The sequence below is a fragment of the Poecilia reticulata genome, linkage group LG11 (assembly GCF_000633615.1).
Source record: "Poecilia reticulata strain Guanapo linkage group LG11, Guppy_female_1.0+MT, whole genome shotgun sequence".
NCBI lineage: Eukaryota > Metazoa > Chordata > Actinopteri > Cyprinodontiformes > Poeciliidae > Poecilia > Poecilia reticulata.
In genome coordinates this window covers 24,727,691-24,745,346 of record NC_024341.1, presented here as the reverse complement: position 1 = coordinate 24,745,346, position 17,656 = coordinate 24,727,691, and the positions used below count along the sequence as shown (strand labels likewise).

Sequence of the window (17,656 nt, the reverse complement as noted above, 5' to 3'; positions counted from 1 at the left end):
TYGTTGTGCTCCATCTGGGTGAGGTTTGTTCTGTCTCCATGATCCRGGCTTGTGGTATGTCCCCTTCACGGCTGCCAGCTACAGTCTATTGTTCCCTCCAGATCAGCTGGTAAATCTGGCTGCACCAACATGTCTGCAAGTTATTCTGAAACCAATGACGCCCTCTGGTGCTTCACAAGCACACAAACAGAGCCAGGCTAATTACTYTGCACCAAATAAAAAAACTTAATAGATATGATTCAGTTTGTAAACAATCATTTATATTTAGAAACAATGAAAAAGGGATAAAAATTAATATGACCCCACCTGTCAATCATATTGGGTTTGTCAGCAACTGACCTATTAATGAGAGGAAAATAATAGGACATTTTTATTGAAGTGGGGAACATGCTAACCATTCAACAAGGACTACTGCAATGCATACGGGCACATTGCTTCCTGATGCCCAGAATATGTTTAATTGTCCTATTTTTTGCATTAGATTTAGAAAACTAAATGTTAATTCAAGTCAAATATTAAACCAGCTCTGCTTAGTTGTCACTTCACAAAAAAGTTTATTTTTTTTTAAGAATCAATTAATCATTAAACAAGTTAATTAGATGCCTAAAATGATGCAACAGTTTCAACGCAAATACAATAATTATTACGCAACATTTTGGAGTATCTTTACAAACTGTGCTGCTGGACCAAAACGCAGCGTTTAAAAAATGGGGCTTCTTAATGAGGCCATCGAACTCCTTGATGTAGTGCACTTCCGGTGCACCGGAAGTGTAGCTCCTTCGGCTACCACGAGGGGGAGCCGCAACCCTGCCTGGCTAAAAAAAAGATATGCATTGGCATGAGCTGGCCTGCAGATGGAGAGAAGTGCTCTACATATAATAAACAAATTTATTTAGAGGTGTTTAGCATTTTAGACAAAATATTAGACAATTTTAACTTTTTTAGTCTTTCCCCCCAAATATTCAACGTAAAATATGAACGTTTTGTGTTTATAAAATGAAAATCCGGTGATTAAAAACAAGCAAAACGACCCACAAAATCCACAACAGGAAGCTACAGGTGATCCTTTTCGGTTTCTGCATGACATTATCCAATCGAAATATCAATAGCTCGTTTCTCAGAAACATTTGAAGAATGTGCTTGTAATTTTACCAACTCTCTGTTTTGAACTCGATCTATTCTTGCTCTCCTGCATTTCTTACACCGAGAGTTTCTTCATGCAACTAACTTTCTGCAAGGGCTGCGCAGCAGGAAATGGAGGCGCAGCTTTCATGATGATGATGATGATGATGATTGTGTCGCTGCTGCAGTACTGACCCTGAACCTGGAGGAGGAAACCAGTAGCAGCAGCAGCAGCGCGGACAGAAAACTTTCAGCACTGTAAGATCTGGATCATTTAAGCTCTCGGATTAAGTTTTAGAGCTCTCTGCGGGGAGAAAAGGGCTTTGTGAGGCGTTTCCGCTGCTTGCGCGGCCGCCACATTGTCACATTAGTCAGCCTGTGTCGGGGATTTGTCGTAGCGGAAGATGTGGGCTGAGCTGCCCGCCTTTCCGCTGCTGCTTTTCACTTCACTTTCAAAACTTTAACTCAAAAGTTCTTGTCCTCTCTTTTTGCCTCTGCAAAGGTGTTTACTGGGTGAAGATGAGCGACGCAAACGAGGCCAAAATTGAGCTTTTTGTGAAGGTAAGCGGCAGCAATGAAAGCCATCRCACCCAGAAAGCGACGCGCAGGCGGCGACGGGTTTATGGAAAGATTTCTGCTCATATCTGATAGCGTRTCTGAGTTTATCCGAGAGAAGAAAAAAAATGAGACCCGTGTTTGTTTTCATGTCACTCATGACTCACCGCGGGTTATAAACCCCAGTAATCTAATTAAAAGCACATTAAGACAACAGGCGATGGGTTTCCATCTATATTTAGTATGTTGGTCAGGGCGCTAAATTGAAGTTTATTCCTCTTCCTCTCTCATAATGAYTCCTCTGTATGAACATGTGCGCCACCCTCCACTTTTCCCCTCTGCAGTCGTGAAAGATGCTGTTGTAACTTCTCTAGAGTCTTTAACTTTCACACGWTTACATCTGATAGCCTAWARWKYWMMWMWAAARWGKSKRYAWAWRYKSTATGCTACATGTTTTTAAAGTTTTCTTAGGATAAAGTCTACTATTTTTGTATCTGCTGGTTTGGTTTGCATTATTTCATGAATGAAAATCTGATCTAGTTGAGTACAGAACGGAAAGTTCTGTAAATATGCAGATAAAACAGCTGGCAGGATGTGTTGGTCTTGGTTATGTTGTCAAAACATTTGACCTACAAAAGCAGGAGTTTAAGGAAACGTTGTCAGCAGTCTTTTCAATTTAAAAATAATGTTCTTACCCCCGCTGCCACAAAATAAAACCTCTCCATAGCCATGAATAAACAGATTTATTTGATATAAACCTCTGGGAAAAGACTAAGAGCCCACTGCACTGAACTCCATTGAAAACCTCCYGGTTTTTCCACAAAGTATGGATCTCTGAACTCTTAAAACATTAGGGTTGTTGTTTTTAAACTGATATAAACTTGATTTCTTTGCATTATTTGAGGTCTGAAAGAACTCCATCTTTTTTGTTATTTTGACCATTTATCATCTGCAAATAAAAACTAAATTTTGTCAGTAGTTCATAGAATAAAAAATAATGTTCATTTTACTAAAACATGAACCTATAAAAAAAGTAAAATCAGAGAAACTGATAATTTAAAGTGGTCTCTTAATGTTTTACAGAGCTGCATATATAATTGTGCACTTAATTTAATGTTTTATTTTGAAATCTATGRAAATTYAAATAAAATGGTCTATTGTCAATTTTAGTTTGGAGAACAAAATGAATTAACTTTTACAAAAGATGAAAAACCTCCTTATAAAATGAGGTAATTTTATAAGTAACAAGTTTCCCTTTGWTTGTAATACCTACTTTTTTGCTTCATCAGATCTGTAGAAATGTTTTCAGAAATTATAATCTCTCTCCCCTCTGGATATTTTGCMAACTGTAATCTGGATTTTCATTTTTAGTGTAACGGCTTCTTCCTCACTGAGCGGCTTTTCAGCYCYTGTYGGTGCAGAATTCACTCATGCCTGTTTCCCTCCACATATTTATAACGTCTTTCATTTATTTAGACTATGTTTTGGTCTTAGCAAATCATCTTTGCTTATTTTAGTAAAACTACATAAAGCTGATTAGTTTTCCCATCTCATTAATCTACACTTAAAACACATTTTCTCCATTTTATAAGTAAAATAGTTGTAGTGATATACATTTTGATCAATTTGCATTTTTACTGAATTTGCTAATCATTATTAGCAAATGGAAAATTTGTGGTATTTAAAATAAAAAGCTGTTTTAATAGGAATCAGTGGGATATAGATTGCACTGAGTTTGGAASATTAAAACCTGACCAAATTTTATGTCAATCGAATCAACACTGAGAAAGTTAAGCAAATATAACATTTCCCAGAATCCATTGGGTTAGGTAATTAAAATAAGGAAATATGCTTTCTTAATTACATTGCTTTGCTTTGTATTTGCATTTCAAACCTTGTAAAGTCTTGTGTAACTAAAACCTTTACGAGGAACGTGAATCAGAATAACCTGTAAATGTTTTACTTTCTCTGTCCGTTCTCGCATTGCAGGCAGGAAGTGATGGTCTGTGCATCGGCAACTGTCCGTTCTCACAGCGCCTCTTCATGGTCCTGTGGCTGAAAGGAGTGGTGTTCGACGTCACCACAGTGGATATGAGGAAGTAAAAACCAGCCCTCATTTGTGTTTGTTTTTATTTAATCCTGTGCAGGTTACTGCTGGTACAACACACACATTTATCTTGTTGGCCTACACTGCAAAAACACAAAGCCTTACCAAGTATTTTTGGCCTAGTTTTTGGTACATAACGTCTTAGTAAACTTGTAATAAGACAAAACTAACTTACAAGTAACTTTTCAGCAATAGGAACTTGTTTTAAGTCAATAATTATTCAATATTGATCAAAAATTATTAATTACATTAGCAGATTATTTCACTTATAACAAGATATTTTTCTTTATCCAGAAGAAATAGGCTATTTTCCTTTTTCCGCTTATTCTGATCCTGAATAGTTCTCGAGTAAATAAATCGCAGCTGCATTTGGGAAAAATAAAACTCTTCTTGCGCCATTAAAAACGTCATTAGTTGTTCTTTTTCCATGAGCTGCGTCTTTTGGGTTAAATCAAGCATTGTTAAAGCCATTATTAAGAGAGTACAGAGCCAAAACACAAAATCTTACCAAGTATTTTTTGGTCTAGTTTTTAGTGCAATCCTTGAAATAAGACAAAACTAACGTACAAGTAACTTTGATCAAGAAATAGGAGCTTGTTTAAAGTCAATAATTCCTTCTTGTTTAAAAAAACACTTGTTCTATTGGCAGATTAATAAACTTATAACAAGACATTTTTCCCATATTATACGTGAAATAATCTTCCAGTGGAACTAGAACTTGGTTGCTAGGTGACGTTCTGGTCTTGGCTGCCGTTGCTAGGTGACGGTCTGGTCTTGGCTGCCGTTGCTAGGTGACAGCCCCAGTGGCAGTTGGTTATGGAGCCAGCACTTTTTCATCAATACTGAGGTATTATTGATTTAAAACAAGCTCCTATATCTTGCTGAAAGTAATTTTGACTTATTTCAAATGAACTAAGATGTCTGCACTAGAAACTAGACCAAAATATTGCACCAGAGAAACAAACTGAGAAAACCCCAACTTTTTAAAAGGTGGTTCATACTATTGACAATTGGTACAATGATTCCTACAACAGTATCGAGAGTCATGAAAACTTTGTTTTGCTGGACCTTTTGAATAAAAACCAACATTATTTAACTAATTAACTGTTACATGTTTGTGAAACTCAATTATTTTGACCCATATCTGCTCAATATACTTTTTCATCTATATTAAGGAATCATTGACTTAAAACCAGCTGAAAATTTACTCTGAAGTTAACCTCAAGTACACTAGAAACTAAACCGAAAATACTTGGTAATATTTTGTGTTTTTGCACAAAAACACGAAATATTACTAATAAGCTGCGACTTTCACTACTGGTGAAAGTCGCAGCTTATCGTTGATGGTCGATAAATTCGTCCGATCACCCAGTAGCGTGAAATAAGAAAGCAGAGCGTTAAGTTATGGAGTAACTGTGTAGGTTTTGTTCACCTGTTGGTTTTTCTTCTTCCTCTCAGGAAACCAGACATCCTGAATGATCTGGCTCCTGGAGCTCAGCCTCCCTTCCTGCAGTACGGCAACGAGGTGAAAACCGACACCAACAAAATCGAGGAGTTCATCGAGTCGACGCTCTGCCCTCCTAAGTAACCAATAACCTTCACTTGTTCTGTTAGGATGTAAATTTTGTTCTGAATGTTTGCGCTGAAATGGTRTAAAGTGATAATTTAAGACAGATCCTGGTTATAGTAACCATAAACCCTTTGGATAAATCATTACCCAGATCTTAAGTCATGCTTCTTATAGACTCTCTATTAATATTTTAACTGATGAATAGCATGTTTTAAGCTTTCGGAAGCTATTTTATTGTTTTTAAAGTTTAATAATGCCAGTATAGACCTGGCACTGTTACTATTTTATGCTGAAACTATATGTTATTAACAATAATATTGAYGTTTTGAGACAATTTTCAAGTAATATATGGCATAATACTGCATGTACACCTAGACCAGTCACAATTACAAATGTTAGTGGATGATAAATTGTCCCAGAAATTATTGTGATAAACGATTATATCGTTGTTTTGAGATCATTTTCTAATAATGTATTGATAAAGAAATAATAAGGCAAATCTGTCCTTGAAGGAGACAAAGAAACTTTAATTTTGTGCAGAACACTCCACATTTTCAATTTCCAAAATAAAACAACCAAAACAATTAATAAAAATCACAAGTAACTGAATTGTTTATGATAAAATTACACTTTAAAACCTCAACCTCATTTTAAAGTTATCATGCGATTAACTAATTAATTGATTAATTAGTCATGATTAGCCTCAGATTAATTAAAAATACAGCTGAAAACTGAATCATCACCAGAAATTCTGAAAAAGAAAAATTGAAGAAAGAAATGAAACAAAAATCATAAGAAATTAGAAGAAATCTTAAAACTGCAGACATGTCTCAATTGATTAAAATAAATCATGATGAAGCTGTTAGCTGCAGCTTAGCTCTTTTTTATTAAACCCTTTGTTTTGAGTTTTTATTTAGTTGTTTTTTTAAATGTAACCAACCATCTGTTTTTCCAGATATCCCCGTCTGGCGGCTCGTAATCCAGAGTCCAACACAGCAGGAGTCGACATCTTCTCCAAGTTCTCTGCTTACATCAAGAACTCAAACCCTCAGACTAATGACAGTAAGCATCAAAAACGATGATGACGACAGGAAAGCRAAACGCTGAAGTCACCATGCTAATCTTAGGCTAAAAAAAAAAACCAAACCAAAACCCAGCAGGGAGGGAGTTTCTGTTAATAACATTACAGTTTTAGCAGCRCTGCGTCAGCGTGAACGGCGCACATCCTCTTAATCTCCCCGCTTATTCTTTGAGTCTGTGTTCGCTCTCAGATCTAGAGAAAGGCCTCATGAAGGCTCTGCAGAAGCTGGACAACTACCTCGGCTCCCCACTTCCTGACGAGATCGACCAGGACGCCGCCGACGAGGCCACTTCCTCGTCACGCCCCTTCCTGGACGGCCAGCAGCTCACCCTGGCGGACTGCAACTTGCTGCCAAAGCTGCACATCTTGAAGGTAATCTTCTCAGTGTGCGACGTTTATCCTCTCCACGGTTTTCCTGATCCCTGCCACTCAAACGGATCCTTTTTTTTTTTTTTTTTTTACCTCCAGGTGGTGAGTTTGAAGTACAGAAACTTCACCATCCCAGAGTCTCTGACTAACGTCTGGAGGTACCTGAACGCAGCATACGCCAGGGAAGAGTTTAGCGCCACCTGTCCTGTCGATGCGGAGATCCTCATGGCGTATTCGACTGTAGCGAAAGCTCTCAAGTAGGACGGCGATAGGCCATGTTAAAGTAAAAAAAAAAAAAATCCACACAGAAATCAGTAATCAAATATTTACTCTGCAAACAATCGGGATCTGTTTCCCTGCCGATGGGAGTTTCCTTTAAGCTTTGTTTACCTTACAGAACACACACCCACAGGTGGATCTTTGTATTTATTCTCCACTTCAGCCAGGATCGGTTACATCAGCAGGGAGACGAGGGCAGAGTCTAGATCAGTGGTGTCCAAACTCTTTCCACYGAGGGCCAAAATGAGCTTTTTCCGTCCATTAAACAACATAAAAGTTATATTATTGTGAATGTTTTCTCCTTTATCTGCACAACAATAAATTGAACAAGTTAATTATTTTTTTTATCAAATCCAACATTAGAATGAGATTTGCCTTAATGTTTATTTAACTTTATATTTTCTATTTTGTTGGTCTATAAATTGTCGTTTTAAAAACTCTGAAAGAAAAATTCTTTGTGTTTTCCATTTATAATATAAACTTGCCATGGAAATCTCACTCTACAATAATTTTAAGAARTGTCCATCTCATCCAAAATTTGCACCATTTTTTTAACCTCAGTCAGGGGCCACAAAAAYTCATTCCAAGGGCCACAAATGGCCCCTTCGCCGCATGTTGGGCACCCCTGCTCTAGATAATATATGACTAAGTCAAAATGTTCCTTCCAGGAAGACTTGTATTTTCACACACCTTTTTTTAAACAAAAACATTTGTGTTGTTTACCTTTATTCACCTGCTTCATTGAACTTTGACCTCAGATCAGAGCCGGTTCAAGCTTTTCTTTGGTATTCGGGCAAAATAACAATTTGGGGCCCCACTCTCACCTAATTCCACTGTTTGCTGCTATTCTTTGCTAACTGTAGRCTGGTACAAGATTCTAACTTTATGATAACCTTAAAGAAATAACATAGTATGGGTTTAAAAGAAGAATTTAAAGTGGGCATGTTATGCTAAATAAACATTTTTAGATGTTTTTGTACTAACCTACTTCTTCCAAAATCAACCCGAGCTCTTAACAAAACAACCAGATGGTTTTTGGCTGTGTGTTGATGTCTTTTGGAAAGTTTTCTGTTTCAGAAAACCTCCAGAATGTAATGTAGCAAATCAGCCGACTCTGCCCAGCTCGTTACCTAGCAACCTCAGTGAAGTCCAGCCTGTTACCTAGCAACCTTAGCCGCATGTTTGCTCAGCTGGTTTCACCACTGTATTCACTGTACAATGGCTGCTTGAAAAGACAAGTGTTTTGCTGTTGATTTATYATCTAGACACCACTTGCTGCATTCTTGTTGGTTGTGCCGGAGGCTCTACTAATGCTTTTCAAAGATGAAAGAATGTATAATTTCTCATTTGGATTTAAAGTGACAAGATGCCCCAAAACGGCTCCTTCTGGAAGGAGCTCAAAATACCAGAAGTGAGCAAACTAAAATCTCATTGTCTAAAAAAAAATTTAAATATTTCTTATAGTCTTTATTCTAACTTGTTCAAGGAAGACTTACAGGCCACAATTAGCAACCCAGCTAACACATCTAATTGGCTAGCTAGCAGCAGTCACCTACAAAAAATCAATACTCAGCTCATTAAATACTTTTACTTTAGTAGTAGGAGGAGAAAAAAAAAACATACTGCAGCTTTTCTTGTGTCTGATTACAACTTCAGAATGGACACAGTCGTTTAATCTTTCCCCTCTCTTTATTTTTAAATATTAATTATTCCAACACATCCAGATTAAACCTTTTTAGTCTCTGGACATTTTTTAGGGAAGTGATATTTGCATACCATGGAGTCACTCTGTGTTTTAATCACAGGTGTTTCCCACAGACTTTATCACAGAGGAAACACAGCTTTTCATAGTAAGACATCATGATTCAGAAAAGGTTTGGATTCGTTRCGGACCAGAGGAAAGCAGCCCAGACCGAGCCGGCGCTGAAAGCAGCTAAACAGGAAACCGTTTCAATAGATGCGGGCTTCCTCTTTCTGCGCTCCCACAGCGAGCGTGAGGGATTAGTCAAGATTAGTGGGCTTGTTTGTGATCCGCTGCCAAGGTCTCTAATTAATAATTACATGTATGGAAGAGAGACTGTGAGCATGCTGAAGTCGATGAGCTAACTTTTCACTTTAAAGGAATCATAAAAGAGACGGACAAAAGGGGATTTTGTAGAAAACATTAAAAATTTKTAAAAATAAATGTAGGTTCATTTAAAACAACCACTGCCTGTTTTCATTTAAATTAAAATCAACTGAATCAAAATGAAATTAATACTTGAAATATTTTATATCTGCAGTAGTAGAATTTGTAGTAAAATAAAATTTTACATTACAATAAAATTKTATTTTTTTTCTTAAGGTTATCAAAATGTCAGAATTTTACAGTGGCCCATACCTAATTAAAATGTTTTTCTTTTGTTTCTAGTTGAGTATTAGAGCTCAGAAGTTGTATATTTTTAATTTAAGCCTAATGACAAATACTCTTATTGACGGAAACAATTAGAAGAAAAGCTTTGCACCGTAGCTGCTCTGTGGAGCCCCCTGTTGGTGTGGAGCCGCAGACAGCTGCACAGTTTGCTTCTTCCTTGGTCTGGCTTGGCCCATGTTGATGTGAATAACTAGACAGTTGAGTAGKTTTCACAGTTAAATAGGATTTATTGAAGTTGCTGGAAATACTTTCTTCTTGGAAATGAGCCACCAAATCTGTTTTTAAAACGTCTGTGGAAGGATCACATCTGTGTGGGATTTTATTATTGTTCAATTTTTTTCTGAAAATGTTTCATTTTTCTGTAATGTCTGCAGTTAAGTTAAAAAAATATCTTTAGAATGCATGTGTCAAACTTGAGGCCCGTGGGCCAAATCCGGCCCGCCGCAGCTTTTTATGTGGCCCTCTGGATTCTGGACTAAACATTAAGTCTGCTTGAATATCATGTTTTCAATCAAATCAATGCAGTTTTTGTCTGTTTACTACTAAATTATATAAATTAGTCCSTCCAGTTTCTTGTGTATTATTATGGAAATTCACAAAAATCAACAAATCCCTGCTCTTTTTTTGTACTAATTATTGGGAGTTTATTGAAGATTTCTCTCAAAAATGGTCAAAAAACTCTCTGACTTGTACTAAACAGCTGCTTCTGTCTTAACTGATGTCAGATCCACAATCTAAACAGCGAGGAATAAAAAGTCACATCTACCGTCATAAATAAGTGCAAATATTTCCAAATTTGAACCACAAACACTTCGATTCTTATTGCAAAAAAATCACAAAAACAATCGCGAAATTCTGGTGGGACTGAAAARACATTCAATTATATTATTTAATTTTACGAATTCATTAATATATTTCACAGTTTATCAATACATTTTGGCACTACCGGCCCTTTAAGAGCATTYGTGATCTTGATTTGGCCCAAAACGTTTGACACCGCTGCTTTAGAACATGTGTTCGTTTCTCTGTTACATATCAAACACCTGATAAAAGTATAGATTACTTGTATATTTTTGTTGGTTGTGTGAAGTTCTTCTGACAAAATAACAAATCATAAATATGCCACCGTTAGCCTTATTTTTATCCAAAGAGATCTGAGACTCGGTCGTGACTCTTGTCTGTTGGTTCGATTCCCTCCTGGAGGTTTTCTTGCCTACAAAACGATCTTGGATTAAATCGAAATGGAAGGACCTGGAGCTAACAACACACTTCGTCTGGTTAAGCAGTACCACATCCTCAGGGTAACACAGTTGAACATYTCCAGAGGCTGTTTTGATATGAAGTTCTTTAGTGTTGCTAAAAATGACCGAAGTGCAATTAGAAAATCCTGATTGTGTTAGAAATCAGCTGTGAGTTAATTCACCTCAATAAACTCAMATTTTATGAARGATTTGGGTTTGATTACAGAATGTTTTGCTTGTTGAACTGATGTGGATTTGATCTAATTTTTAACATGGACTAATGCTTAAAGGGATTCAATATGAATAACTTCACTGTTAATCATTATTAGTGTTTTTGTCCAAGCATAGCAGAAACTCTCATTTCTTAATATATATTTGAAACAATTTCAGGGACCAGGAAATGTGTCGGATTTTTATTTTCTGCTTTTCATTTCACATGTTTTGTTATTGATGTTGTGATTTTTCACGCTGTCTTAATGCTAATGGCATCATGAAGTAAAACAGATCAAAGCAGCAGCGAGGACAATCAAACTCACAGCTGAAACGTTTTTATTTGACTTTTATTAATGTTCCAATAAAAATATCTTCATAACAAAACGCGTCCTTTTTTTTCTGGCTTGTTTTGAGGATTGTTTTATTGAAATGTCCACATAAAAAGGAAAACAGAGAAGGTTTCTGCTGAACATGTCATAATTTGTACTCATAGATATTACACGTTAACATTTTTTTATGTAGTTTGCTGAATATGTTGATATGCTTCACATAACTGACCAACAAGGAAGTTGCTCAGTTATATTTGGTTCAATTAGAGGACATAATCTGAGATTTAATCAAATTCAATGGTTCAAACAATAACCAGCGTAAATGTGATGTAATCTAAAACTATGAAGATTCTGTATAATAATGGCAATGCAATATATGATGGCTTTTATTACTTATCTCCATATTTGTAAAAGCACCAAGAGAAATGAACTGACTCTAAATCGTTTGGTACAAAATGCTTTGCTTAGGGAAACGACATCAGTACCAAACAGAACATTAATGTTAGCTGAACTAACGGAACAATCTGACAAACCTGGTTTTATATAGATACTTAAAAAAACAAACAGAAGTGGGACTTTTAAATCTCTTCACAGGAACTTAAAAAAAACACTTCGCATGTAAAACTTGGTAAAAATCTGATGATCTGTAGCACCACTGCTAGCATAAAACTGAAAACGCTTCTAATTAAAACTCCTCTCACTGCCACATTATACATTCATATAAGCTGACTTTTTATTTATTGACCTTTTTTAAACAGATGGCCCTTAATCCAGTCAGTGCAACATAGGGATGGACATTAAGGCTGAAAAACATGAGCATTTCATGTCAGTATATCAATAATTATTTATTCGTTTCTTTGTTTTAAATACCTGACATGCTGCCAAACTGGTGTCGTGACTTTTCCTCTAATTCAGTTTCCACTCCATGTCGTTTACTTTAGCAGTAATGAGGCAAAACCTGAAACTGCTGCTTCGCAAGTTGTTGCTAGGTAACCAAAGAGTAGTAGTGAGTGAGTTGCTAGGCAACCAAAGAGTGAGTCAGTTGATTCCACCAACTTTGCTTAGCTAGCTGTCACAATTTATTTTACTGATTTATTAACCGTAATATGACAGAGAATTAGGACTACACTAAGAAAATAAGCTTTTGAGAATAAAGTCATTATTCTGGTGTGGCTTTATTCTAGTTAATTTATTTTTTATTTCTTATAGTCCTGATATTTCGATTTGGAGAATCTGAATTATAATTTATGCTCCTCAGTTCATAATTTTGACTAAAAGAGTTCAGAAAGAACCACAATTTTAAGGTAAAGGTCAGGAAAAGTTACATTTAATTATTTTCAACACTCTTTCTGGATTAACATTTTTCAATAGAAACCTTTTCCACTTTTATTCCACTTAAATATCTTCTAGAGGAGCTGCTGGATAACAAATATTACTGATGGTGCAACTTGTGATGAACTAAAACTGAATTTTCCTTTAACATCTCAGCCATTCTTTCCTAAAGAGCCATTGGGAGGCAGAGGCGGTCCGTGGTTCTGATGGTTCTGATCAGACCAGCAGGAGGCCGAGTGCAGGCAGCAGGCAGAGCAGCGCTCCTCTCAGGCCGAGGGCTCCAACAGACCCGGCTGCGTTGCAAAGATCCGTGTCGCAGCAGTCGTTGGTGTAGTTAAAGTACACCCCTGAGGTGTACTTCTGTCCGGCCAAGCCGCACTGCGTCGGGACGGCACAACTCTTCTCGTATATCGTCAGCTGAAWGCCGCCTGGCGAAGCAAAAACAGAGCGAATGGTGGATTTAGTGGCGAAAATGCTGCAGATGGTTTATAGGTGATCCCCAGCCACACAGAATAATTGTTAACCAGCTTTCAATGAGTGTTTTAACACCCATATTTTTGTATAATGTTGCTCAAAAACTGCATTTCTTTGCCATTGCAGTGAAACTTATATGAGCGCATATATTTAAACCATAACCAAACTTCAAAGCAAACAATAATTTGTGGTCTTAAGTGATTATATTTCAGTAGCTAATTTTTGAGGCGGTTGAAGCTAGMTAGCAGCTAATATTCCTCCAGTTGTTTTTGTACTTTTTCCTTCTTATTTGAAAGGCAACCAGTTTGCTTATTATATTGAAGAAAACTGAAAAAATATTTAGTCTTCACAGCAACAAAAACAGGATATAGATCAATCTCAATTTCAAAACACTTCAAACAGCAATTAAAAGCAGATTTGGGTGCACCACCAAAGTGTACAGTAAAGTATAAGTTAATGCGTAAATGTGATTCTATTTACCATGAAAATTAACGGAAACCAKAAATTTACTTTGTGTTGCATCTAATGTTTTTGTAAGTAGATTTTAATTTAAAAGTTGTCGTTTTTTCATAATTTATTTAATCTATTCTTGACTTGTGGTGGTGGAGGGCCACTTAAAATCAGTTCATGGGCTGCAAATGGCCCCCGGACCATAGTTTGAATACGCTTGGTCAAGAGCACGCTCATCAAATTTCTTGGTATTTTTTTCTACTTAAATGAGGCACTGAAAATAATTAATTAAATTACAAAACAAGCAACTTATATTGATATTTTAATTTAAAATTATCCCCATAAAGTTATTGTGATTCTGTCAGCACTCGTTGTGACCTTTTACCTCTGATGAAACACAGGGAGTCCTTTGCCACTCCCAGATATTTTTAGAGGTTGCAGTCATTTTTAGATCATTTAATTATGCTGTCAGTTTCCTGATGAAAAACGGATCTGAGTTCCAGAGCGCTGAGTCATTCTTTTGTTTTTGTTTCTACACAGAAAACCAGTTACAGCAAACTCTGCTAGTTTCCACTGATGCAGAGAAGAAGATTCAAAATCAAACACCAGATGTGACACACAAATGATTTCAAGCTCTAAATGTTTTTTATAACAGTGGGACAAACTATTCCTATAAAGGCCTTTATTTTGACGGGACGTCGTTTGGCGCTGACCTCGTCTTCCTGTCGCCACACTGGACAGGCAGCGCTGTCCTGCAGGACACTCCAGAGGAAACTTCAGGCAGTCCATGGGAGAAATGGCAGGAAACACACAGGTGTAACACTGCAAACAGCCTGGAGAGAGAGAAAAAGACAGATTTAAATTAAATACAACCCTCTGTGTGTATAATTCATTACCAGATTATGTTACTAAAGTTTAAAAGATCTGAATTTCTGCCTTATTTGATCAGCAGAGAAACAAATGTCAAAATAAACTCAAACTAAGCCAATTAAAAATACTTTATTCGTCCCACAGGGAAATTAAAAGCTGCTGTTAGTGAGACAGGAAACAGATTTTTGATGTTTGTGGATCATTGGTGCCCCCTAGTGGACAAAATTATAGTAAAAATGTATTTAAGTTTGTTCAAATGTTTACTGTAAAACAGCGGTTTACCACACACCATTGAATACAATATTAAACAACAACAATAATAAAAAATAGTATAATGTGTGATTTACAAAAATTCATAATATTTTCCGACAAATTTATATACTTTTTTCTCAACATTTAAATCGCAGTTGCAGCCATTTTGTTTAATCATAAATTATTTAATCATTTAATTTAAGGTTGATTTCAGTGGAGTTATGTTATTCTTTAACATAATAATAAAAGATGATCACTCTTAAAGGAGAACTACAATGTGGAAGGTTAACTGAATACTTTAAATAGAAATACTAAAACAATGATGACTGCAAAAGTTTTTAAATAAAAGTGGTCTTTATCTATAGTTCTTGAACGTTTGTTTTTCTCTGGATTAATTCATTTCTTCATCAATTCATACCTTCATTTGCCATTTCCTCCCTTTATTCCTAAATTTTATATCAGTAAAATGAAAATAAAAATAAAAACTTACATGATTGTGTCCCACTGAATCAAGTGATGAGAATACTGTAATTATTTTTATTTAATTATATTTAAAACAAACACATTCTGATGCTTTAATCTCATGCTCTGTATGGACTGGAATTGGTTTTTTATAATATTTTACTAAAATCTAACTGGATGTCACATTAAAGTAATTAAGAAAACAAACATAAGACATTTCAGCCTTCATCAATACTTCATAGTTTATTTCCAAACAAAACCAAATACATTATAAAATTTTATTTGAAAGCCGTTATAAAAATCTTCCGGTTCATCACATGTGCAAATGTCTGCTGTTAAATTACACAACAACAACAAACAAACCATCATTTCAGATAAATTCAGATTACTTTCGTCTTTGTGATCTAAAACAAATCCTCAAATTCAGAGAAAGAAATCCAACCTTTATGTTTTTCTGCTCCGTGATCATTAAAAAAAGAAGCCAATTTCTGCTAAGAAGTTACAATGAAGGCCTTTAAAAACATTTAAAGAACATTTTAATGTTTCTTTGTGTCCCCTATTCTGACACAAGAGTAGTTTCCAATGATGCTGATGAATTTTTTGAGATAAAAAGAGAATAGATCTACTAATATTTGCTAGATGTAACTCTCCTGAAGGTGAAGGTCATACCTGCCAGGTGAAGACCACTCAGGAGTCCAATTAGGAGATGTAAACGAGTCATGATGCTTCCTTAAAGTCCCTCTGCTCGGTTCTCCAACAGCAGCTGAAGGAACCTCTTCCCTGGATGCTACAACTATAACAGTTTGATCTGAAGCGACCTCCGGCTCATTCCCTAATTTGATTTCTAGTTTAATTTTGCTCACTTCTTTTTTATATTCTCATTAATCTGATGAAAGGTTTCTGTCTTCTGTCCAGTGTTTCTGTCACCTGAGCTTTTCCTCACTCTTGTCCGTTTTGTCCAGTTTGGGACTCTGGGAGTGAGCCTCTCCTCCTGGGAGTTTCTAATTTAATTTGGAGGTAATTGCAAATGGCTGACATGCTGAAAACATGTTAAAAATCAAGATGTACGAGTAAAGTTTGGATACTTATGTAACCGTCTCAGGTTGACTTCACGACACAAACATTCAGGTTTATTATATTTTTTTCTAACAAAAGAGAAAATCAAGTTAGTGGTTAACATCAGTCCAGCAACTTCTGCCCTTACACATTAAATAAAATATAATAAATAACCCTAAATAAACTACAAAGCAATGGCTCCCAATGGGCAGCTAGCAGTAGTTAGCATTTTTAAATTTAAACATAGCTAAAATGGACAACTTTAATAATGATAACAGTTAAAAAACACACAAACAAAACACAGCAAAATTACTCATGAAAAACTGCATATGATTAAATTTGTCTAAAATATGTATTAAACTATAATATTTGTAAAGAAAACATCGAGCTGATTCTAGCAGTAACAGATCGGCAACAGAAAAAAGGGGGCGGAGCTTCCGGCTACTGGTTACTATGGTAACCACCAACCGTCAAGAGCAACGCCACAGAACTTAAAAAATATCAACAAAAATTCTGGAGAAACAACTTCATGACTAAGCAAAATATATTCTAAGAATAAATAAACCAATTTTGACAAACTTTACGTCTATAATGTTGTTAAAATAAAACCCTGTTGCACTTACATGAACAGAAAAGAGTGACAAAAACTTAAAAATGAAGCAATCAAGGAAATAACCAAAAGTTGTCTCAACATTTTTAAAATTTAGACAATGAAAGTTCTTCAGTGCCATTTAGAAATAAGAAAATACAGATGAAAAGTTTCTGAAACGTTATGAAAGGGAGTCAAATTTCAAAATAAAGTTAAAGTTTTGGGTAAAAATGTGTATATAACTGAGAATGAGTATATCATTTATTGTTCTTTTAAATATTCTTCTTTCTTCTGTGTTTATGTTAACTTGATTAGCTTATTATTGTTATCTTACTATAATTATCATCATTTCTTTTTTTACATTTTATGTATTGTTACAACACAGATTAAGAAGAATTTATAGGTGTACATTGAAAAGGAGTTGGTAATTATTCTGATGCTATTTATAATTGTCATTATTACTAGTATAATTAGCCGAAGATTTTCTTGCCTTGTTATAAGTTATTCTGTAATCATTTTGTCACTGCACTCACATGCAAAGAAGGAAGTCAGAGAAAATGAACGGCTGAAAGTCAGCAGGGAGCAGAGAGAGTCAGCAGATAATGAGAGAAAGTCAGCAGCAGAGACAGAGAGACAGAGAGACAGAGAGACAGAGAGCCAGTGAGCCGATTTAACTGAGTTATCTTGCGGCGGTAATGGGAGACGTGAGGCTGACCAGCAGGACGGTCTGCTGACTGAGGCCTTGTGACGGAACGGGTCGAACAGAACCTCCCAGTTAGCCGTTTTCCTGTCGGTTAGCTACACATAACGTCAAAACGGCTCCAGAAAAACACTCCTCTGAAGGAAACTGCAGCACTCAACTTTTTTTTTTTTAAAATGTTTTTTTTAAAAA

General features: G+C 35.8%; 2 protein-coding genes across 3 annotated transcripts; one reads left to right on the top strand and one right to left on the bottom strand.

Annotated features, from left to right (window-relative positions):
• The first annotated feature begins 920 nt into the window (after positions 1 to 920).
• clic1 (chloride intracellular channel 1) lies at positions 921 to 7,363 on the top strand. 2 transcript variants are annotated; one of them, XM_008422774.2, is made up of 7 exons: positions 921 to 1,380; positions 1,625 to 1,683; positions 3,667 to 3,776; positions 5,243 to 5,368; positions 6,310 to 6,416; positions 6,632 to 6,807; positions 6,904 to 7,363. In XM_008422774.2, the coding sequence occupies exons 2-7, from the start codon at positions 1,642 to 1,644 to the stop codon at positions 7,063 to 7,065; spliced, it is 723 nt and encodes a 240-aa protein (XP_008420996.1). In that variant the 5' UTR covers positions 921 to 1,380; positions 1,625 to 1,641; the 3' UTR covers positions 7,066 to 7,363. The 2 variants fall into 2 exon arrangements, with proteins under 2 accessions (XP_008420996.1, XP_008420995.1); XM_008422773.2 differs by having other exon boundaries at positions 1,094 to 1,380; positions 6,626 to 6,807.
• Positions 7,364 to 12,589: 5,226 nt separating this feature from the next.
• Positions 12,590 to 17,610, bottom strand: LOC103472908 (prostate stem cell antigen-like). The gene is made up of 3 exons (XM_008422775.1): positions 15,789 to 17,610; positions 14,249 to 14,368; positions 12,590 to 13,039 (listed from the first exon to the last, which is right to left on the bottom strand). The coding sequence occupies exons 1-3, from the start codon at positions 15,838 to 15,840 to the stop codon at positions 12,828 to 12,830; spliced, it is 384 nt and encodes a 127-aa protein (XP_008420997.1). The 5' UTR covers positions 15,841 to 17,610; the 3' UTR covers positions 12,590 to 12,827.
• Positions 17,611 to 17,656: the final 46 nt, after the last annotated feature.

Coding starts and splice junctions, on each gene's coding strand:
- clic1 (XM_008422773.2), top strand. CDS start 1,642: ATGAGCGACGCAAACGAGGCCAAAATTGAGCTTTTTGTGAAG. Junction 5,369..6,309: donor TCGACGCTCTGCCCTCCTAA/GTAACCAATAAC, acceptor CTGTTTTTCCAG/ATATCCCCGTCTGGCGGCTC. Junction 6,808..6,903: donor CAAAGCTGCACATCTTGAAG/GTAATCTTCTCA, acceptor TTTTACCTCCAG/GTGGTGAGTTTGAAGTACAG.